The sequence below is a fragment of the Myotis lucifugus genome, unplaced genomic scaffold (assembly GCF_000147115.1).
Source record: "Myotis lucifugus unplaced genomic scaffold, Myoluc2.0 scaffold_48, whole genome shotgun sequence".
NCBI lineage: Eukaryota > Metazoa > Chordata > Mammalia > Chiroptera > Vespertilionidae > Myotis > Myotis lucifugus.
In genome coordinates this window covers 5,671,902-5,694,840 of record NW_005871096.1, presented here as the reverse complement: position 1 = coordinate 5,694,840, position 22,939 = coordinate 5,671,902, and the positions used below count along the sequence as shown (strand labels likewise).

The following is a 22,939-nucleotide window of genomic DNA, read 5'->3' as shown; positions in this document are numbered from 1 at the left end:
GGCAACTGTCCATAGGGTGGAGCAGATGGGTGGAGGCAGGAAAGTAAAATTGGGTGGCTTGTTAGCCGAGAGAGGAGAGAGGGCGGATTGTTTGCTCACTGGATCATTATATTTAATCTGAAACTAAATAATTAACTTCTTTCCCATCTACAAAGCATTTCGATGCAAAATAACTAATTTATGAGGGGCAAAGATTTAGAAATACTCCGTGGATTTTTTTCTTTCTTTTCCCTTTCGAACCAACTAAGAGAAGACTGAGGTAGGTGGCAATCATCAAGTGCTATGAAAACGGGACGCATTTCCAGGTAGGTGCCAGCCTTCGGCGGTTCTGGAAGGAGCCTCCAACTTCCAAACGCCTGCTTACATCTGTTGCCTGGCCCCGCGTGTGTCTGGCCAGAGCAGCTGCCATTAAGTATTCAGCTCCTTGGGAGCTTAAAGAGTTTGGGTACAGAAGTGAAGAAAGAAAAGTTTCTTTGGAAAGGAAGTTTAGCTACAGGGATGTTGCCTGCCTGTTCTGGTCCTCTTCCTGGCCAAGAATTTCACACACACACGCACACACGCACACGCACACACGCACACGCGCGCACACACACACACACACACACACACACACCACACACCACACACCACACACACACCACGGAGATTGGTTTGTTAGGTTTTCTTTTTCTTTTTCCCCCTGAAGTTCCTTTGGGGAGTAAAAAAGTGGGGGGAGAAACATGCTTCCTCCTTTAAAATCCAAATGCTTGAAAGAGTTAAAAGCTGGGGGTGTGGAGGGCGGTAGGGGGCACTTACAGAAGATGTGTTGATTTGATTCTGCTGTTTTTCTTACACCTGGCTGAGGTCAGCTAGGAAACAGGTTTGCTTTGAGGGAGGGAGAGAATTTGGAGCCTTAGGTCAGGCTGGGTTGGGAAGGATAATGCAGGGACCCTTTGAGCTCGCTCTCTCTCTCTCTCTCTCTCTCTCTCTCTCTTTCTCCCTCCCTCCCTCCCTCCCTCCCTCCCTCTCTCATCTAAAGAAGGGGCAGTCATTTATAAAGTTGTTTTTGTAATAAACATGCTCTATCTTCTAGACAAGCAACTTTGAAAGGAGATTTGGTAAATCGTAACCTCGGTATGTTAAGGGCTGTGTGTATTTCTAAGCTCTGTAGCACATTGTGCCCTCATAAAGCACAGAAGACTGAATAGGGTGATGACACACAACTATATTACTTCTGAAACGTCATGTAAATGATCCACTGAAGCTTTTTAATACATAATCATACAGTTTTCCATTTTGGTAGAAATCTGACCCTTATTTCAACATCTGAAAAGTTAGAAGTAAAAGTGGAGAGAGTACGAAGAGAAATGTGTTTCTTCCTTTCGGAGGAAAACCCAGCTGTCTTGGCCCTTCCCAGCAAAATAACATAGTTGGGAAAGATGACATTTGCTCCAGTTATGGAAAATTATTTTGGCAATGATGATGTTTCTATATTTTTCCTTTTAAGAACCTCAATAACTTAAAAAGTTTTTTGAAACCAGTTTTGCCCTTTTGTTTCTCTTTTACAGCAGTTTTGTTATCTTGGGATTGCTTAGTTTAGAATATATTTCTGCTAGGCAACATACAACCAAGATGTAAATGTGTTTATGATTGGAAAATAGTTGTAAGAAAAAACAGAACCACATTTGGGGCCTCCTCGTGTCTGTGATACCCACATAAAATGGTTAACAGAATTCCAGAGCCTGCTTAAAACCCACTAGGTTTAAAGACCCTGACTGTTGGCAAACTCAATTTGCTGCCAGTGTCTTAGTCTGTAATACCTGTTGGAGGGCGCCACCTACTGGTTGGACTTAAAATTGCTGCCAGTGTTGTGTAACAGATTTTCTGCAGAATTTGTGGTTTTTAGCATTCTTTAAAAATGATGGTAACATCCCCAGAGTACTGAGCTGCTGGTGGGGAACTAAAGCCACTAAGTTAAGAGACTTCAGTTCTTCCCGTGTTCCGGCGGCTTCTCAGTTCTATGGAAGGCACGTTAGAGACACTGCAGCCACTCTTCTCTGACCCAGAGATAGTCTGTAGTGGTGGCAAAGTGGTCTGTCTACCCAGAGGTAAGCACCGTGGGTCCAGGTATACAGGCTTTTCGCAAATAAACCAAATCCTGATTTGTGTTCATATGTTCGATTCTCTTCCTAAATCCGGTTCCTTCCTAGCTTAGCCTCCCCTCTCATTTTTTATTGAAAGTTTTGATTGTAGAATTCACTTTAAAGTTGGCACACAGGTGTATATAAAGCTGTCACATTCCCACCCCACTCCCAGGAAGCCCTTTGTTGACAGGGTAGGGTACATCATTTTCTTTGCATGCCCTTTATCTTGTGCCCTATCCTGCGACTAGCACTAAAAGCATAACCGGGCATTTTAGAAGCTACCACGTAGGGAACAATGTGCTGTTAGATTTGATTCTGTTCTTCCTAATGATATTTGAACTTTACACAGACTTTTTTGTTGTTATCCAGTGATGCATTATTTAGTTAGGAGTTTCGAAATGAGGTATTCTAATCCCATTCCTGCTTCATTTATTAGCTGAAATACTTCTATAATGAGAAATACTAATATTCCCTTTGTCACTACTGAGTTTCTCTAAGGCACCGTCTGAACAAATGGAAACATGCATTTACAGCTCTTTTTAAAATAAAAGTAAATCAGGTTTGGTTAAACAGATGCTTTCTATTAGACTTCTCTCTCTTAGGATTGCAAGTCTTGCAGCGCACTAATTTCCTTAAATTTAGATAAAACATAAAAATTAAAGAATGAAAGTAACTTAAGTAATGTCTCAAAATGATACAAGAACGAGCAGGTTAATGTGTAATTCATTTCTAAATGGGTTCAGTGGTCATTAGGAAAATTGATTTAAGGCTTTATGGGCTAAATGGTGGCGTTAGCATTTGAACCAAAATGAACTCCAGAGCCCATCATCTCACGTCCACTGTGCTGCTCTCACTGGGAGGAGAGGGTGCAGGTGAGGCGAGGAGAGGCTAGGAAGCTCTTCCCGTGGTGCAGTTGTGAAGTGACCCCGCCCTTAATGAGATCTCATGGAGGACATCGGCAGCTGTGAGCTCTTACAGCGACTTTAATCTGAGGGTGTTTCTTAGGGGGGGTGTGCGGGGGCGGGCGGGGGGTGACCTCTAATAAAGCACAGAGGACTGAATAGGGTGGTGATATGCAACTATATTTCTTCTGAAACATCATGTTAGCAAAGAGGCAAATGCCTGATGGTGTTCCAGAAGTTGGAACCAACAAATTTAATGCTCTTTGTTCAGTATATATATATAAAAAATTTGAGTGCATATCTATTGATATAAACTATTTAGAGCTTGCTTTGTTTTGTCTTAATTCTAATTTTCTTTTCCTAAAACATTGTGGGTACAGATTTTAGGAAGTAGATTAAAGAGATGTCCTTTTACATGTGAAAGGAGTTGCCCCATGGGAGGGCTAGATGCAATTCATGAGTCTCCTGACCTGGGCTCTTTCCCTTAGACACCTGAGAATCTGGGGGCTTTTATTTAGAAGGATTTGCATCAAGATACTGTCAGAGGAGTGGGTGGATCTATAAGGATTAATTCCATTTAAAAGGCTTGGGGGAGGGGTGGCCAGCCATGGGTCAGAGCTGCTGAATTATCTGACCTCATTGCTATAAGCACATCTTTTGTTTAAGGTCCAGTATAGGACACTGGACAGCAAGTTTTAGAAACATCTATCTGTACAGCTGCTACGCTGGGAACTGGTTAATAATAGATCTCAAAGCACAAAAGGGGTTTTCATCCTTCATCATGAAATCATCCATTTTTCACTGGTGGTTGGGGTATGTTCTTGCCGGAAGACGTGAGGGTGGTAGCACTCACCATTGATTTGAGCACCCTGGTATCAGATTGTGTTCACAGATTACAGTACATCCTATGATGTAGGAAAACAGGATTTTGAAGTCAGGGCCTTAGGGTGAGTTAAAAATGATATTCACGGGTTGTCCCGAGACCCAGTAGAGACTTTCTTCAAGGAAGCAATGAAACGCAAGAACACCTCGGTATTATTTTTATCATTGTATGTGGAGCTATCTTAGTATAACCCATAGGGCATGGACCCAGCAAACCACAGATTACTGTCAGGAGGTGGGATGGGGATGGGGAGTTTTCATGCTAAGACATAGGAAGTCATCACGAACCAGGGACTGCTCAGCTCTTTCAGGTAGAACTCAGTCTAGAACTTGTTCACTTTTCCACCCAAACCAAGTGATCTATAAAGACTTCACCTCTGCCCTGACCGGTTTGGCTCAGTGGATAGAGCGTCGGCCTGCAGACTCAAGGGTCCCAGGTTCGATTCCAGTCAAGGGCATGTACCTTGGTTGCGGGCACATCCCCAGTGGGGGGGGGGGGGGGGCGTGTAGGAGACAGCTGGTCGATGTTTCTCTCTCATCGATGTTTCTAACTCTCTATCCCTCCCCTTCCTCTCTGTAAAAAATCAATAAAATATATTAAAAAAAAAAAAAAGACTTCACCTCTAACATGTAAACCAAACTTGGATAGTAAGTGCCTGAAGAGATCCTGAAGATCTGAGTAGTAGCAGGGCGGTGATTCCCTCACCTGTGAAGTGCGGCTGGGGACTGAGCAGACTGAATGTTCTGTCCTGTGAGGGAGCAGTTGGCTTTATGTGGACTAGTGGTACAAGTGGACTAGTATAGAACAAAGAAGGAAATACATGGATAACGAGCAGAATATTAGAAGCAGGGAAGAGAGAGACTGAACAAGGACAAGTTGCATCTGGCTAAAGAGTGTCTGATTTTCTAATGAGAAATTTGCAAAAGAATGGGAGTGAATGCAAGTTAATATTCTTCACATATAAAAAGTGCTTAGAAAACAATAACAGTCGGGGGAGGGGGGACCTGAGAACTCAAGACCTGAATAGGCATTTTCTTAAAAGAAGAAATGCAAATGATAAATTTTAATTCAGCAATTAAATCCATTTAGAGTAAAAATAATTTGCCATTTTGATACTAGCAAATTGGCAGAATTTTGTTTTGTTTTAAGTGATAATACACGACGCTGGTAGAAATGTTGGGATTGGGAAACGGGTTCTGTTTTATTGATGGAAATAATACAGTATCTTTGCTGGATGGTATATCATATGCTTTGGAAAATGTCCATGCTTGTCACCCAAGACTAAAACTTACTTTAAAAATTAAGGATGTGCAACCTAAGTGCCCAGGAAAAAGGGATAATTTACATAAACTGATGTGGCATACTGAATTTGATGGTATGGAACCATGCTTGCCGAAAAGAAACATTCTGCTCATAAATTGTCAAGTGAAATCATGGATACTAAATTCTGTGCATATTATAAACCCATGTAAAAAAATTTGTAAGGATAAAAACAAAGATATTAATGATGGTAGGTTCTAGGTTTTCTTTTTGCTTGTCTTTTTTCCCCTCTGATTTTTCTGTAAGGAAAAGTGTTTGACACTCATATATAATGTGAACTTCTATTGAGTTTGCACTACAGTCTTAAGATTTACTGCTTGGAAAGGGCTTTACTATTGTTCCAGAAATGTATTTGAGTTAGGAATGCCAATTGGCTCTCATCTGGTTATGACCATGGAGTCTGGTTTTAATTATACAGAATGGCATCTTTCATAGGTAAAGGAAACAAATTCCAGCCATTGGGGGGGGGGGGGGTGGGCGAGAGGAGGGAGCAGAGAAGGGGGGGGCGAGGAATATTATGTTTTATTTTTACTCGTTTTTATTTAAAGTAACCTTGGGATTTAGATGGACACTTTGTTTTGTCTTCCAGGCCAAACACCAGAGCACCCTAGAAAGCTTTAACTAAAAGAATGCTCATGTTTGACCCAGTTCCTGTCAAGCAAGAGGCCATGGACCCTGTCTCGGTGGTAAGTTTTCCAAAATCGAACATTTTCTTATTTATTCCAAGTGGTAATGCTATTGTCATGTGTTATGTTATTTCTTAAAGTTACTCGTTACTAAACAGGCATTTGATAGGTAAATTTTTCAAAGGCCCCGGTAGTCAGTGAGGTTCATACCCTACTAGCCACTGTGCATCCTTCAATAAACGGGATCTATGCTTCCTTCAGGCCTGTGCCCCACATCCCTCAGCATACGGTCAGCACGGAACTTGGGCCACAGAAGTAGGTTTACAAAAACTCCTCAGTTTCCAGAGTTTTTAGTTGGAGCTCTCAGGATTGTTGGTCTAAGCATTTAAAAAAAAAAAGTTTGGCTAGACTGATTTTATTTTTTTTACATTAATGTGCACCCAGGGACATTTTTAAATTAATTATATATTTTTAATTTTTTGAATGTGACTTTGTTTTTAATAGAAAAAAATGAACAAAAGCACAATGATGAAGCCCAGAGGGATGGGGGTCGGGAGTCACAGGGCATCCTGCTCCCCAGGCTCCTCTGCTGGCCTGGGGCTGTGCTCCCTGCTGCAGCAGCCTGCACCTGCTAGGCCCCCTCTATGGCGTGGCCATGGCGCTCGCAGTCTGGCCTCCTCCCTCTCACCTGCCTGGGCCTCCCGTAGGGAACGACCCAGACCAGTGGCAGACCTCTGCACACAACTCCAGTGTTTGCTCTGGATCTCGATGGTGTTCTCTAGCGTGGCCACGGCATCGATGGTCGATGTTCAGCTTTTTCTGTAAGGCTGTCTCATCTAAGGGCTGTAGCTCCACGCTGCACAGAGCCGAGATGCAGGCCTAAGAGGCATCACAGATGGTGGTCAAGTTGTGGCCTCCCTCCAGGGCCAGCTGCTCAGCCCAGCTTCCTACTCAGGGACGTTATTTTTCAAAACCTGTGGGCAGTGTTTACCATGGTGAGGAAGCAATATCTGAATGTACCTATAAGAAATCAGCATCAAGAATATGATACAGGTGACTTAGAGGTGTTTTTGTTTTTTTTTACTCAAGATCACCACCCTTATTATATAGAAGAATTTCTCAAACATGTTGGAGGTTTTCCTTTTTTTAATAGTGGAAGAAAAAGACATTCATTGGGTCTCATAGTATTTAGGGTGTGTTCCATAGAGCTGATTTAAAAGATGATAATAAAATAACAACCGCTCAGTCCTTCTACATGTAAAAATAAGTGTATTAAGAATAAAATGGTTTGTTTGAAAAACTATGACAACAGCGATACGGAGCTATGACTGTGTGAGAGATGCCTGGAGAGAAGCTAGTGAAAGAAAGAACTTGGTGGGGAGGAGGAATTTTATTTCACTTGGAAGAGTCTGGGTGGGTGGGAATTGTGTTCCTTGTCTTTTTCAGCACCTAGTGCTAAGCTGGCCCCTCTGTGAGCCGGAACCTTCTAGATGCTGCTTTTGGGCCACCGGGAGACTAGTAATTAGTCCAAGTGTTTATGGGGCCTGGGTGACAACAGAAAGGTGTGTCCCACTGCAAAGCAGGGAATGGCTTAGACTTGAGGGGATCTGGTTTAGCAAATATGAAGTAACAAGGCAATACTCTCACTCTATCTTGCTCTTTTCTTTCACGGGCTTGAAAAAATATTCACAAGGGGGAAAACTTGGCCTGAGTTGCATATGAGAAGGTTGGTAATGACACGCTTGCAAAATTAGATCATCCTTATGCATTGGCTGTGGAGGTTCCTGCCAAAAATGTTTATACAACACACGGGGGTCAGTCAGAGGCCCTTGGAACTGAGTTGCCATGGCTGTTACGAAGCCAGTGAAGTGTTTATCACTGGGTGCAATGAAAAGTTAAGTCAGAGTGGCTTTGAGGAAATAACATTTACATTCCAGCATAATAACTGGATAACTGAGTGTCTGAATATGAAAACTGGGCAATAAGAATTTTATTAATCAAAACAGCGAACTGACTTCTGATGTTACTCAGTGCTGTCATTGCATTCCTCAACCCTTCCCCCAACTATGGCATGGTCACGTTGGAGGAAAATTAAGGTGTAAAATTTCTCCCATTAATTACATCTTTGAAATATGAATAGGTTTTTAGTACCGGAGAGTATGATTAATTTTCTAAATGATGCAGAACCATCAATGACGCATTTTACTATTCAGTGTACTTCCAGTGCTTTTAAGCAAGCATGGAAATAGGAGGGCTCCAGAGCCTAATTTCAAGCTAAGAATGAAGCTGCACATTGCTAAGTTAGTTGTGATGTAATTAAATGCAAGAAAACGCACTTAACTGAAAACAGGAAGTAAAATGCACTTGAAGATTAATACATGAACCTAGAATACATAGAAGTGTTTTTGCAAATAATGGTCATTTTCTCCTTCATGCTCGAGTTTGCAACTTCAGCTACTCTCACAGAAATTAGTTTGTTTCACCAACAGTTAGTGTCTGTCCTTACAGTGAAGTTCCTTTTTAATCCAGTGAAATCTCAGTTAACTGAAAAATTTGGAGACTAGGGTGCTGTGATTATTTTCTTAACAAAATTAAATAAGCTTTTGTTTTCATTCTTTTAAAAATATATATTTTTATTGATTTCAGAGAGGAAGGGAGAGGGAGAGAGAGAAACATCAACAATGAGAGAGAATCATTGGTCAGCTGCCTCCTGCATGCCCCCGACTGGGGATCAAACCTGCAACCTTCAACCCAGGCACGTGCCCTGACAGGGAATCGAATCGTGATCTACTGTTCAGAGGTCGAGGTTCAACCACTGAGCCACGCCATCCAGGCTGTTTTTACTCTTAAATCTTCAAATTTCATCTCTCCTGCCTTTGTGGGTGGAGTGTATGAAACCTAATTTCTTATTTTTTTATTCCTTTCTTTTTTCCTTCTTCCATCTTTGATCTGAAGGTTGAAGTCTTTGGTTATTCAAGTCTATGTTTTAAACATTAAGGCCATATAGAATAATTTGTAAGAGGAATTTTGTTTTAATTCCACATAGAATAAAAATACCTTATGGTGATTTATCTTCCCTCCCCTCCCCCCCTTTTCTTAAAATGAGAGCATAGCAGAAGCAATCTGCCTATTTGGTATTTTGCTATAATTTAGAGAAACTGAGGAAATGTCATCTCTCACTTACCCCATATAAGCCTTCCTACCATCCTGTGCTTTGAGGCAAATAGGCTTGATACTGTCTTTTTGTTTTTTAACATATTTTATTGATTTTTTACAGAGAGGAAGGGAGAGGGATAGAGAGTTAGAAACATCGATGAGAGAGAAACATCAATCAGCTGCCTTCTGCACACCCCCTACTGGGGATGTGCCTGCAACCAAGGTACATGCCCTTGACTGGAATCGAACCTGGGACCCTTGAGTCCGCAGGCCGACGCTCTATCCACTGAGCCAAACCGGTTAGGGCTTGATACTGTCTTATTAGAAGGTTCAAGAATCAGGAGAGGAGACCCTGCCTGCTCAGGTCTGTGCCTGGGTCTCTGCTACTTACTCTCAATGCAAAGTTGGCAAAACTGCCAGCAGCTGCCTGAGCCTTTTTTTTTAAATTATTATTATTATTTGTAAAATTGGAGATTATAATTTATAAACCGTAGACATCATGTGAATGAATGTAAAATGTGCATGTGAAGGAATTGTTTTTACCCATTCATTTCCAAAGAAAGTTAAAGAATTTAACTCAGGAGATAAGAAAGAAAACAAATTTTTAAAAAGTATTCTTTCTTATTCTGTTCCTACAGGAAGACTACTTTTGAAGAAAGTACATTTCTTTCTTTTTTTTTTTTTTTAATGAAAATTGTTATCTAACAGACTCCTGACAGACTGAGAAGCACTTAACAGTTCCTCTGCTCTGTTCCAGCAGGAACTTTTCACGGCTCTCCCGCGCCTGGTAGAAAGGGAGCTTTCTGCTTGTGTTTGCATAGAGAGGCATGACATTTGCAGTTTCCAGAGTGTGTGTTTATACACGCACCACGCCTTTCTGCCCTGGGAGCCCCACCCTTCGTATGAAGATTCCTTTGACTTGCCATCGCCCTGTCACGGATGTTCACTTCTTTTTCATATGCATGAATAGTGAAATAGAGACTTTATCCACTTTAACTCCCTTGTAATGGAAACCTCACCAAAAGTATTCCCCATAAAATAAGGAACAATTGAAATTCTCACTTGAGTATAAAGTGATAGCTTTGGAAAAGTGTCCCAAACCAAACCTTTTCGAAAAGTAAACCCAGGACCACCCCCGGATGGAAGGACGGGGAGAACCCCTTGCGTGAGCCCTGTCTTCAGGCTGCTGGGCTCCAGCACACAGAGCCTCCTTGGCTGAGCGTGTGGAAGGGGGAGGGGAGGGTGGCATTGGATGTCCTTCAGTGGCCACAGGCGCTTTTCTACACTTGCCTCTGATTCGGATTAGGGGCCCGGGTGGCCACGCCTATTTGCATTGCTTAGTTAGAAGACAGGAATGGTCTGGAACAGAAAGGAAGCAACTGTTTACCAGGGTGTGCACACCCGGCGCAAACCCCCGCATCAGTCCTTCCACGGTGGGGCACCAGGTTGTGCGAGCTGATGGCAGTAGCTTGTGTGCCCCACCCCAGTAATCCGAAGGCTCTGATACACATTGCTAGGAAATGTGCTAGTGAGACAGTCTGAGGAGCCACATGTCTTCACCCTTTCTTGAGGCGGCCGGACTGGAAAGAGTTACTTGTGGGCTCCGCTGTGTGCCCAAAGGTGTCTCCTTACTTTTAGCCCTGTGGCCTCACAAACACCACACAGCAGTCAGCGTAGGGCACAGGGGTCATTCGCTGGAGAGCAGACGAGCAGCAAAACTGCATCGTGTTTAGAATACTTGGCTTTCTGTATGGCTGTCTCTTTTCCTTCATGGCGTGAGAAACCTGGGAATATTAGTAACTTTGCCAATCTCCCGGGTCCTCAATTCCTACTTTCCTTAAACTCACCCACAGATAGAAAAATCCAGCAATGACAGCAATAAAAGCGTGTCCTCGTTTTGCTTCCTATTGAGCTGCCAATAACTTGGCGTTAAAATCTAGGTCATAGGGAGCTCTTGGAAGAATAGGGCTGACAATAAGGGAGAAGCTACATTTTGGTGAGTAGAGTCAACTAATGCTGCCTCCCATCTCTTGACTTTTTGTTTCTAGTATCAGAGCTTTTGCACTTTAGAGAATTATATGTAAAGCAGATTAAACTTTAGAACCAGGGGACATCCCCCCCCCCCCTGTTTAATTACTTCCTTAAACCCTCATTGTACACAGTTTGTAATTTTTTTTTTTTGTTAGTGAGTCTTATGCCTCTTTCAATATTTCAATTTAAATATATTTAATGTTAATATTGCTGTATGTTCGGAGCCCTCACACCTTGTGGGGTGCCTGGGTCTGAAGAAAGTTAGAAATAGTCTTTTCTTCATTTGATTCTCTAGACATAACTCAAAGCTGTTTTAAAAAACAACAATTTATATATTTTTGGATTTCCTGATTTTATTTCCTTTATGTCTTTGCTTTTAAGCAGGTTTATTAATGCATGTTCTTCCCTCCCCTCTTTAAATTGTTTTTAAGTGATATACCAGATTTTAATACTAAAAATTAGTATTTTTATTCTGTGTCTGTTATTGAGAGCCGTGCCATTCAAAAGGCGGTCTGTGCACCTCCTGCCACCTCCCAGTCATTGAGAATCTACAGTTTAACAAGATCCCCAGTGAATCTGTGAAGCCCTGATTAGGAGGATCTAAGCCCATTTAGTGCACTCCTTGTATGAGAAAAGAGAAGGGAGCCATAGGGCTGCAGGGTGTTTAAGCTCAGACATAGGCTACCTCGTTGAATCCGATTTTGATTTTAGCCTCACAACCTTCTAGGAGGAGCTTTGCCATATCCTGATGGCACCTGTACTGCTAATATTTAGTTAGTAATATTTCTTGCCCTCTTTTATAGAATTGCTTTTGTTAACATAATTTTTTAACAGGGAACATTATATCACTACTGTAAAAAAAAAAAGTTTTTTCGTATGCATTTAAATAAACACCTATTTTAAAGCACTGTATGTTCACCGTGTGCCAGGCAGCAGGCATCACTGTTCTAGACCAGTGGTCGACAAACTCATTAGTCAACAGAGCCAAATATCAACAGTACAACGGTTGAAATTTCTTTTGAGAGCCACATTTTTTAAACTTAAACTATATAGGTAGGTACATTGTTATTAACTTAATTAGGGTACTCCTAAGGCTTAGGAAGAGCCACACTCAAGGGGCCAAAGAGCCACATGTGGCTCGCAAGCCGCAGTTTGCCGGCCATGGTTCTAGACCATACAGATTATGATGACATGGATAAAGAAAGGATGAAAGAACAAAGTACTTAATCTTAAAGATGAGAAACTTTAAAAGATCAAAATCCAATGGACTGAAAATACTGCCTAGGACCTTTCCCCCAATACTCCATGCTCGGTCAGCCTGCAGTAGAGGCCAGGCGTCTGCATTTCAAAACAGCACAAGTGATTCTGATGCACAGCCAGGTAGAGAGCCGTCCAGCAAGACCCAGAGAGGAAAGGGTGGGATCTCTGTCATAAGCCCCGTCAAAACCACTGCTGCCCACAATGACTTGTAACTCACAATAGTAGCCACTGGAGGGTCTGGGGAGGCTCAGAAATTAACAGTGCATTCAGTCATTTAAGTACAAGTCCCCATTGGTGGGTTTTCTCAGCTGCATCAGGAGCTAGTATTGCCTCAGAATCATAAACAGATACGATTTAAGAGCTGGAAGACTGATACACCAAGGTTGTGGGTTCAATCCCCAGTCAGGGCACATACAAGACTCAATCAATGAATGCATAAGTAAGTGAACAACAAAAATAACTCTCTCTCTCCCCTCCCCCCTCCCTTCCTCTCTTCCTCTCTCTAAAACACAATAAATAAAATGTTTTTAAAAGAGCTGGAAGAGAGGCACAGTATATTGCTTATCACTTTCACTGTAAAAGATTCAAATACGAGTAATTTTCTGCAGGAGGACTATACATGTGGTTATTAAAAATTTCCCTAAAATGCCTGCATGTATAGAAAATGGCTGGTGTTTAATTTTTTAAAGCATTCTACAGCAAATACTCATTTTTAAATTATAGTTAAGGAATGGAGCAATTTTAGTCAACTCCATGGCCAAGAACATGAACCAGAATATGCAATTGTGACTTATTTATATTTAAAGCTGGTAGATGAGTTAGGTCATCCTGATATTAGAAGAGAGAAGGGTATTTGAAGGTAAAGTAGGTCAATTGTAGAACAGATCTTAGATTTGGGAGGAAACAAACCATTTTGTCTCTCTTCCAATATCTTCTTAGCTTAGCTTTTGAGAATGGGGAGCAAGATGTAGAAAACACTGGGCCTCCCTCATTTCGAGCATCAGGTGGCCTGATTTGAGTCATATTATATTAGCTGTTTCTTACAGTTCTGTGTCATCCACAAATGTATAAATCGGGTCATCTTCTGCACCTTCATTCAAACTGTGCGTAGACCATTGAACAAGTTGGGGCCAAGGACATAGTTACCCTAGTGTGGGTGGCCTTCAGTGTGAGGCGTATTGGGTGACCGGCCATCCTGGTTTGCCTGAGACTGAGGCATTTCCTGGGTCGTAGGACTTTAATACTAAAGTCAAGATAGTCCCGGGCAAAGCAGGGCTGTTGGATGTCCCAGGAATGGATTCGTCAGCGGCTCCAGCCCACATGCAGCTCTGTTTCTTCATGTTATAAAAAGCATATCATGAGAAATGTTCAGTGCCCTGCCGCTGGGGTACATACCAAAGCCAGAGAGGGCATTTCCTGCCAGTTAAGAAGCTCCATCAGAAAAACAACGAGGTTACTTGGCTTGGCTGGTTCTTGGTGAACCCCAACGCTGACTCCTAATGATTAAAGCCCAGAAGGCTTCTGTTTCATAACCTGTTGTTGGTAAGAATTTTGCATCTTAATTTGTGTTTGAAGCAAATGTACTTATTTGGCGGTTCCCGTGTTGTTTTTTTCCTGTCCAATAGTCATACCCATCTAATTACATGGAGTCCATAAAGCCCAGCAAGTATGGAGTCATCTACTCCACACCATTATCCGACAAGTTCTTCCAGACCCCGGAAGTCCTGTCGCACGGGATGCAGATGGAGCCGGTGGACCTGACCGTCAACAAGCGGAGCTCACCGCCCTCGGCCGGGAATTCTCCTTCCTCACTGAAGTTCCAGTCCTCGCACCGGAGAGCCTCGCCCGGGTTGAGCATGCCATCGTCCAGCCCGCCCATGAAAAAGTACTCACCCCCGCCCCCAGGAGTGCAGCCCTTCAGCATGCCGCTGTCCATGCCGCCGGTGATGGCCGCTGCCCTGTCCAGGCACGGAATTCGGAGCCCGGGGATCCTGCCGGTCATACAGCCCGTCGTGGTGCAGCCCGTCCCCTTCATGTACACCAGTCACCTCCAGCAGCCGCTCATGGTGTCCTTGTCTGAGGAGATGGAAAACTCAAACAGTAGCATGCAAGGTAAATTTCAGAATCTCCAGTGTCTTCACCAGACAGACAGCCTGGGGAGGGTGAAGGTAGCAGAGCCAAGCTCTTCAAAGGAAATATCCCACTTAGCATCTGCCTGAGGCATTTCCTTTTGTGTGTGTGTTTTTTGCCTTAAAGTGTTGATACTGGAAGAGCTCCCAAGAATCAGGCTGTCTGTTTAAAGCTATGAAATGATTACTTTCACTATATAATTGTCAACTTTGGGCTGGCAAGAATCTTGACATTACATTTTGCTTCATGAAATGCCAATACGGTTCTAGGTGCAAAGAGGCATTTAATAAATACCTTTAGATCATGGTGATTACTCAGGGCTATTAAAAGCACCTTGTTTATCGAGTGGTCATGGGCAGAAGACTGGGGTTAAAAGGAGATAATAAAAAATCATAAGAAAGAATCATTTGGGGGCTGGTGTCTTAAAAGTCCAGTTTCCTAGGTACACTGCTTACTGGCAAAATAATGGGCCAGAGAAACAAGAACCCCCTCAGATTCATTGCTGCTCTAATTTGCCAAAGGCAGATAAATAGTCACACATCAGTGTTATAGATGGGACCTGTGCAATAAGCTTTTTTAAAAGCTGAAGTTGGTAAATTGTACACAGAGTGACTTTTCTATTTTTATTTTTTTAGTACCTGTAATTGAATCCTATGAGAAGCCTATATTACAGAAAAAAATTAAAATAGAACCTGGGATCGAACCACAGAGGACAGATTATTATCCTGAAGAAATGTCACCCCCTTTAATGAACTCAGTGTCCCCCCCGCAAGCATTGTTGCAAGAGTAAGTATATTTAGGTCTACCCAGCATTTGCGTAGCAGCATGCATCTCGGGACCTGGAATGGAAGCCCAGGCTTCCAACGTGTGGTGTGTGGATTGCCAGGAACGCCCTGTAGCATGTGGCAGCCACGGGGCAAGATGAGGGGATCTCTCCAAAAACAATGCTCTGTTACACGGACAGCATTATGACGATGACTTCCAGTTACCACTGAGTTGGTCACCCATGATTTTGCCACCTTACCACATATATTGTTTTTATCTTATTTGTTCACTCTTCCAGACTGCACACATAGTTTTTCCAGAATCTTAATCCCACCGTGGATTGAATTTGGTGTTCTAAATATTCAAGGTTGGATCATGAAAACTCCATATGGACCCATGTCGTACTCCTACTTGTCACTTCCAATAGAGTCTCCTGTCTCCAGGATGAGGAATGTCTTGCATTAAAATCTTCAGGCCAACCACAAGCCCAAGAAAGACACTCCAACACAAGTCCTGTAAACAAGTGGTGGCAACAGAAATTAACCATGTAGCTCAGAGAAGCCCAGCCACGACACAGCTTATTCTCTAGTCGTTTAAATCCTGCCTGCCCCTGCCTAGAATGTTCCGTCTGCTTTGGGACTGCCATGGAGGGGAAAGTTCAGGCTGTGATGGTCAGCAACCAAACACCTGAATGGTGGTTTGTTTTACGTCTAACTTGCTGTAATATGACAGTGCCACACACAGGTTAAATAACATCACTGATGGGATTGCCACTGTAGGTAACCTTGAAGTTTACCAGTGATGACACTGGAAGCTGTGTTTGAAGTAGTTCAGAAACTGGACTTTGGGTCTGACATCTTGGATCCCAGCTCCGCTCCCTACCATATGTATGACCTTCGGCTAATCGCTTAATCTTGTTGCCTCTTTCCTCTTTATTTTCATTATTGGCCATGATTATTTTTCTTGCTATAATTGTCTTGTGTTCTGGTGCTTTTCACATTGGATTTAGTGGCCAGCTTCCTAGTACTGAGGCAACAATTGCCTCCCAAGTCCCTTTTCTCCAACTTGAACACATGTTCTTCCCACCTGGCTACTTGATCCTCTCCACCCCTCTCCCTTAAACAGTTAATAATTCTTCAACAGAATATGAATTCTCTGATTTTACTGGAATTCCAAATATTATAATTGTATCCACATTCACCCCAAGTAGATGCCCTTATAGTAGCTCACGTATTAATTGCCCAATGAACCAAATCACAGTCAATTTTTGTTGTTGTCATATACTTGCTGATAGGTGGAGAATGAATTTTCTTTCCCGGCCACATCGGTAGGAGAGTGTCTGATGGACTTGTACATTACTGCTTTTCAAAATTGCATCCCCTTCACCCCCAAAGGAAACTTTTCCAACTTTTATTCTCCCATAACAAGCATATGGGAGACAGGAAATGGAGAACTGAGGAGCCAGACATTAGATAACTCGCCTGTAATCACACTGTTCACAGCAAGAGGGGCCTGGGCTTGATCTCCTGCACCCAGATGAGAGCTCTTCCTGCCACTTTTAACCCATATCTAGCTGATTGCATCTGCTCATGCACTTGAGTGAAAGGAAAAAAACTATCCAAAATGGACACATCATGTAGGCTGCACTGCTGCTTTTATTTATGATGACGGGTGCCTCTGGCAAGGTAACTGGCAGTATGACTTGCACTTGTAATTGTTCCTACACAGATGATGCTCTAAAGCCAATTGCCCACATAGGGAGTGATCCATTGACTGAAAGGGGTTATTCCCAAGCCCAGGTTATTATGAATGACAGTGTGAAGCATTATGGAAGAAGGATATTTGAAAGCAATATGCTGTGCCCTGAATGCTGCTGAAGATAAAATACTTTTTCTCTTCTTTCTTATTTTAAGTAATGTTCTTTGGATGATCTCAAGCTGGACGGCTTTTAATGATTAATGAGCAAGATGCTTAGTCTAATGCTGACCTAAGAATGCATTTTGCTTCTCAAACTCAACAGATTAGCCACGACTGGGACATGGACTCTTCAAGTGATTTTCTCACAGATGTGATTAAGTAATGTCTTGGAGTGTGCCCAGTAGCAGCCCCCATAGGAAACCAGCTAGCCAGGAAGGAATCATTTGAAACCAAGCGCCTAGTAGCATTGTGATGAGGCAGCCCCAATATTTGCCTCAAGAAAACCTTTCTTTAGAGTCAGACTTCAAAACACAGCTTTGAAATCCATTTGCTTGATCATGGAGCTACTTGCTCTAGAATTATTTGTAAAGGCACTCAAGTGTATATAAAATTGCTTCTGCTGTATATTTGCATGTGTGAAAATGTATAACAGCTTAAGAAGAAAAAAATCAAACAGCTTAAGGATCAGGTTGTTCCATTTAGTTGTATGTATGATTGGTAGCAAACTTGAGAGGTCGGCTTGGCTCAAAACAATGACCAGGTCTCCGATATTTAATAGCTATTCTAACTTCTTGGTTGTAATGTTCCCAAAAGGCCTCTTTTAAAATGAGTAGTGAGGAGGCCAAGAAGGGTGAGACCCCAAGATCCTGATCTCTAGCCTCAGCCTATACTAACATCTGGCTCTTCAGAGATGGGGCTGCTCACCACCCTCAGAATGGTGGTGCCTTTCGAGGTAGATGTTAGCTGGTATAGAGATTTCCTGATCCGGTGTGGAGACATTAAAAGAACTAAACAACACGCTTCATGAAATTAAACAATGTAGGGGCTACATTTACAAATAGATTTCAGAACCTTGAATTATGAACAGCTACCACTGAGTAGATTTACATCTGGAACAGATATTGTTCTCTTTTTTAAAAAAAAATTTTTTACTTTAGAGAGAGGGGAAGGGAGAAGAGGAAGAGAGAAACATTAATTGGTTGCCTTCTGTATGTGCCTCAACCAGGGACTGAACCCAAAACCCAGGTATGGGCCCTGGCCTGGAATCAAACAAGCAACCTTTCCGTGTACAGGACAACATTTAACCACTGAGCCACTCCAGCTGGGCCACATATTGTTCTTAAATGCTTTGTGTACATTACTCACAACCACCTTCCGAGATCATATCATCCTCCCCATTCCACAGAGCGGATATCAACATCTTGCCCCCAGGGTCCCAGGGGCTATCAGCTCAGAGCTGGGACTGTCAGCTGGGATTTAAGCTAGAGCACACAGCTCTTTAGCATACCTTTATGCACACAACAAGCAACTGGAAAACACATTCCTTAACTACTGCACAGAAACTGCTGATTCGCAACCCATAAAATCTAACAATTGGGAGAGACTTCTAAAATCATCTAATACTCTTTCAGTATCCCAGAGCATATGAGATACATTTAATCATTTTTTTCCTCAGAATTTTATTTCCTGAAGGTCTCTTAGTGAAGTTGAAACATTTTCAATCAGTGGAATTAAAGTCGAAAGTTAAAAATAAACTGATAACCTTTTCCTTTTTATTGAAGAATTTTAAATTGATAAAAAAAACTATATCTGTTCATAAACTTCTCACTTCTCTATTTTCTCTGTTTGTATATTTATAAAATTTAAGTCTTGTCTTTTCCCCCCCTCACTAGTTCATGTTCACTTTTCCATGTATTTAAACTTGGCCATTTGTTTTTCTGTATCGCCCCTCTAAGCATCAGGGTAGGAAGGTAAAGTGACAGTTTTCTTTGCTAATAATAAAAGTGAGAAAATGTGAGGTCATTTAAATACGGCTTTGATTTTCTTCTAGTTGCTTCCTAGCATGCCTGGAAAAGTTACTGATAAAAGACATGTATTTAAATTTTAACCAAGATAAAAAATCAAGTTTCATTTCAGGGATTCCCTTCTGATTTATATAATTAAATTTTATTATCTTTTTAAAATCTCATTAAATTCCTTTTTTCCTTCTCACCAATCTTTTTTCTCCCTTTGCACACTTGTATAAAACATTCATATGTTATGTGGAACATCTTAAGAACTTTAGGTTCAAATTTTTAAAAATACATATTTTTTATTGATTTCAGAGAGGAAGGGAGAGGGAGAGAGAGGTAGAAACATCAATGATGAGAGCGAATCATTGATTGGCTGCCTTCTGCATGCCACACTGGGGCTCAAGATCACAACTTGGGCATGTGCCCTGACCAGGAATTGAACCATGACCACCTGGTTCATAGGTCGACGCTCAACCACTGAGCCCCACCGGCCCAGAATTAGGTTCAAATTTAAAAGAAAAGTCTTTTGTTATAGTTGGAGGCCAACTCCATAACTGTAATGTTTCAGGTAGTTGGTCATTAGGAAAGCAAATGAATGGGTTAAAATTAATGAATGGCTTAGGAATTTTAATTACTTAACATTAATCAGCAGAAGTCTGGGGAAACTACAGACCTTTCCCAGCTCTTCCCCATCTGCCTTTTCTCTCCAACTACCTTTCTGAAAAAGAAGTCCACAGTAATGATGTTTAACATGATTTGATTTATGCAAATGCAGGATATGAGTCTGGGCGAGAGCAATCAGGGAGGTAGGGAGAATGTCAGGGGTTCCTGAGAGGGCTGACCTCCTACAGTGTGGTTGCCTGAGACTTAGGAGTCTGACCTTTCCCTAAAGAACAATAAATGAAAGTAAGGATGGCCTGTGAATAGTAGTAGAGTGTCCAGCATTACCTAGGGCCACAACATTCTATAAACAGGCAAATTTTTATTGAGGCAAAGAGACTTCTAGCGCTTTGCACCTCCCTGCAGCGTAGCACCTAACTCTTCTTACTGTCATTACTTATCTACATGTCTGTCTCCCCCTAGAGTGTGAGCTCCTCGAGGGCAGGAACCCTGTTTTTATTCATCTTTGTGTCCCGGTGCCAAGCACAGTGCCTGGCTTATGGTAGGTGCTCACTCAATGTTTGTTGAATGAATATAGCAGTGCTTCTTGGGTTGATCAGCTAATTTCTTTTTGTTTATTTTGTTGGGTTTTGTTTGTTTTTGCCCGGTGTTGTTAATGCTTTTGATAGACTAAAGAAAAGGAAGAGCCTTCCACTCAACATTTTGCATTTAACGTTGCCTTTCACAGGAATCACCCTTCAGTCATAGTACAGCCGGGGAAGAGACCTTTACCTGTGGAATCTCCAGACACCCAAAGGAAGCGAAGGATACACAGATGTGATTATGACGGATGCAACAAAGTGTACACTAAAAGCTCTCACTTGAAAGCACACAGAAGAACACATACAGGTATCAGAAATACAAGACTCGCTTTCTTCCTAAGAATTAGACTACAAGGTTAAGTCAAACGTTCTGACTTTCAGAGGTTATTATAATGATTTTTTTTTCAGGCATCTGAAAGTTACCATAGTCATTTACAGATGTCTCTGTCATGATAAATTAAGTATTTTGTTATGATTTACTTTTGTAATAAGTAGAATAGATTCAAGGTCATCGCTGTAGGAAGGCCAATCACTTGTGATTCTGCACTCTGCAATGAAGGAGAGAGAAAGGGATGGATCTTCCGGTGGAACAGAGGGGAGAGTGCTCTTAACTGTGGGCCGATTTCACCAGGATGTGGTCTTCCTATGGGCTCTTCTATGGCAAATGTACATCAAGAATTATGTACAGAATTATGGCAAATGAACTGCAGTTCACAATAGTAAAAACCAGCTCTTTACGCAGAACAAATAAATGCAGCAGTTTATAGAAGCTGAATTTGGGTAAATCCCCGCTTCTAAAACTGAGGGAACTTCTATGTGATTGCCTGCCATATTTGTTCTAGAATATTTTCCATCGTGCCCAGTCTCAAATACAGAGTGTGCAGCCAGATCTTATGAAAATTGTTGTATAGGTGAAGAAAACGTGAAATTGTTCCGTGGGCTCTTCAACATTTTGTAGCAAAGTATCTTAAGGAAATTGTGTAAAAATGTTGTAAATAATCCGATGAATTGTAGTAAGTACTGGTGATTAATGTTTACTATAGGTCACATCTGACCCAACCTCAGACTCTTCAGTATGAAATTCTAGTGTGATAGGGATTTGCCTCTGTATACATTGTTCTTAACTCAGGGTATAGATTATTTTTTTTATTCTTATGAGTCATTCTTATGAGGAATATTTAAACAGAAGACTCTGGGATTTGGAAGAAAAAAGGGCAGGAAAGTGTCTAGCACAGTGGAAGTGAGTTTTTCATTGAATTCTGGGAGAGGAAGCCAGGGAAAATCAATCTACCTACAGCTTGCATTTAGAGGAACACCCAATCACCAAACCTATGTCAAATAGATTCGTAAAAACATCTCCAGGAGATGAATGGGACAACCCTGCGGTGGATGCTTCCAGATTCCAGCCTAAGATTAAAAAGACCAAATTGAATATTTGCATAACAATTCAGATGTGGGCAAAATACCTCTTAGCATTTATACAAATTCTGAATATCTCATTGAAATGCCAAGGAATGGTAGTCTATAAGGTTTCTAGAGAACGAGGAATGGAAATTAGTTAGTGGTGCCTGTTACCTATTTTTACTAATTTAAACATGGAAGATAGCCATTAACAGCCTTTTCATTTGTGAGGGTCTTCCTAATGGCTCTCCCTAGGGTGTTCTCACAAGGGTCTTCTGTCCTCACCTGCAAATGACCATTACCCCACAGGAGGGGTGGGAGACACCCGGCTGTAACAGGGTGGGGAGGCATCACTATAGTGTTAGCACTTCCGGATGAAAGCATTATTCTTAGGCATAGTTATTATCCATTAGACAAAAGCTAAGATGTTGAAATCCCCAACAGATATTTCAGTTGATAGAGACTTCAGATTTTTTTTTTAAAAGAGAATTAATGTTTTCTTGCTTGTCCTGTAGTGGTTTATAAGATACTGTTATTGAGGGACAAATGGATAAACATACCTTGGAAATAATATATGTCAAGAGCTTTAGCTCAGACATTTGAATTTTACTGCTTTTACTAATTAACAGTCTTTTTCTATCAGAAAAATAATAATAATAAGCTCTTTTCACTTTTTGCAGGAGAAAAACCTTACAAATGTACATGGGAAGGATGCACATGGAAGTTTGCTCGGTCTGATGAACTAACAAGACATTTCCGAAAACATACTGGAATCAAACCTTTCCAGTGTCCGGACTGTGACCGCAGCTTCTCCCGTTCTGACCACCTTGCCCTACATAGGAAACGCCACATGCTAGTTTGAATGTCTCCGTCTCCGCCTCGGCACGCGGCTCCCCACTCGCCCAGCTCTCTCTGTCCTCCCTCCCGTTGTCTAACTCATTTTTTACATGTACATTTTAATTTTGATTCAGCTGGTCTGAATCTCTGAATTTATATCAGTCAAACTTCCATATGGTCAGTAGTAAATATTCTCTAATCCTCCCTCCTTACCACGGGTCAGACCTAAAGAATGTGAACACTTTTTTTTTTCCGGGGATGCTAAGCAAACCCTTCTTACAGATAAGTTTAATGTAATGAGAACAAGGGAACATGTAAACAGAACCAGTTGTCGGTTTGTCCATGTATTCCTCAAAAGAATGTCAAAGTAAATGTGTTAGAAATACAGTATCCAGCCTGCTAGTCCTTGCCAGAGACAGTCATACCTCTGAGCCCTGTGATCGCATTTTGTGCTGCACCGAGAAAAGACGGGTGGACCCCTGCACAGGTCAACTAGAAGGGCAGCAAGATTCCGGGCGAGTTCAGTCAGCTCTTCCGTTATCCTTCACCAATCTTGCTTGTCAAGTTGGATTTATCACTTCATCGACATTAAG

General features: G+C 41.8%; 1 protein-coding gene across 2 annotated transcripts; it reads left to right on the top strand.

Annotated features, from left to right (window-relative positions):
- The first annotated feature begins 286 nt into the window (after positions 1-286).
- Positions 287-22,736, top strand: KLF3 (Kruppel like factor 3). 2 transcript variants are annotated; one of them, XM_006088515.3, is made up of 6 exons: positions 287-305; positions 5,818-5,914; positions 13,927-14,413; positions 15,067-15,217; positions 20,255-20,415; positions 22,190-22,736. In XM_006088515.3, the coding sequence occupies exons 2-6, from the start codon at positions 5,858-5,860 to the stop codon at positions 22,369-22,371; spliced, it is 1,038 nt and encodes a 345-aa protein (XP_006088577.1). In that variant the 5' UTR covers positions 287-305; positions 5,818-5,857; the 3' UTR covers positions 22,372-22,736. The 2 variants fall into 2 exon arrangements, with proteins under 2 accessions (XP_006088577.1, XP_023609424.1); XM_023753656.1 differs by lacking the exons at positions 287-305; positions 5,818-5,914 and adding an exon at positions 12,722-12,740.
- Positions 22,737-22,939: the final 203 nt, after the last annotated feature.

What these genes read in the sequence shown, in the direction of transcription:
- KLF3 (XM_006088515.3), top strand. Translation starts at nt 5,858, where the DNA reads ATGCTCATGTTTGACCCAGTTCCTGTCAAGCAAGAGGCCATGGACCCT. An exon ending in CTCAAACAGTAGCATGCAAG is followed by an intron (nt 14,414 to 15,066) that starts GTAAATTTCAGA and finishes TTATTTTTTTAG; the next exon opens with TACCTGTAATTGAATCCTAT. An exon ending in CCGCAAGCATTGTTGCAAGA is followed by an intron (nt 15,218 to 20,254) that starts GTAAGTATATTT and finishes TGCCTTTCACAG; the next exon opens with GAATCACCCTTCAGTCATAG.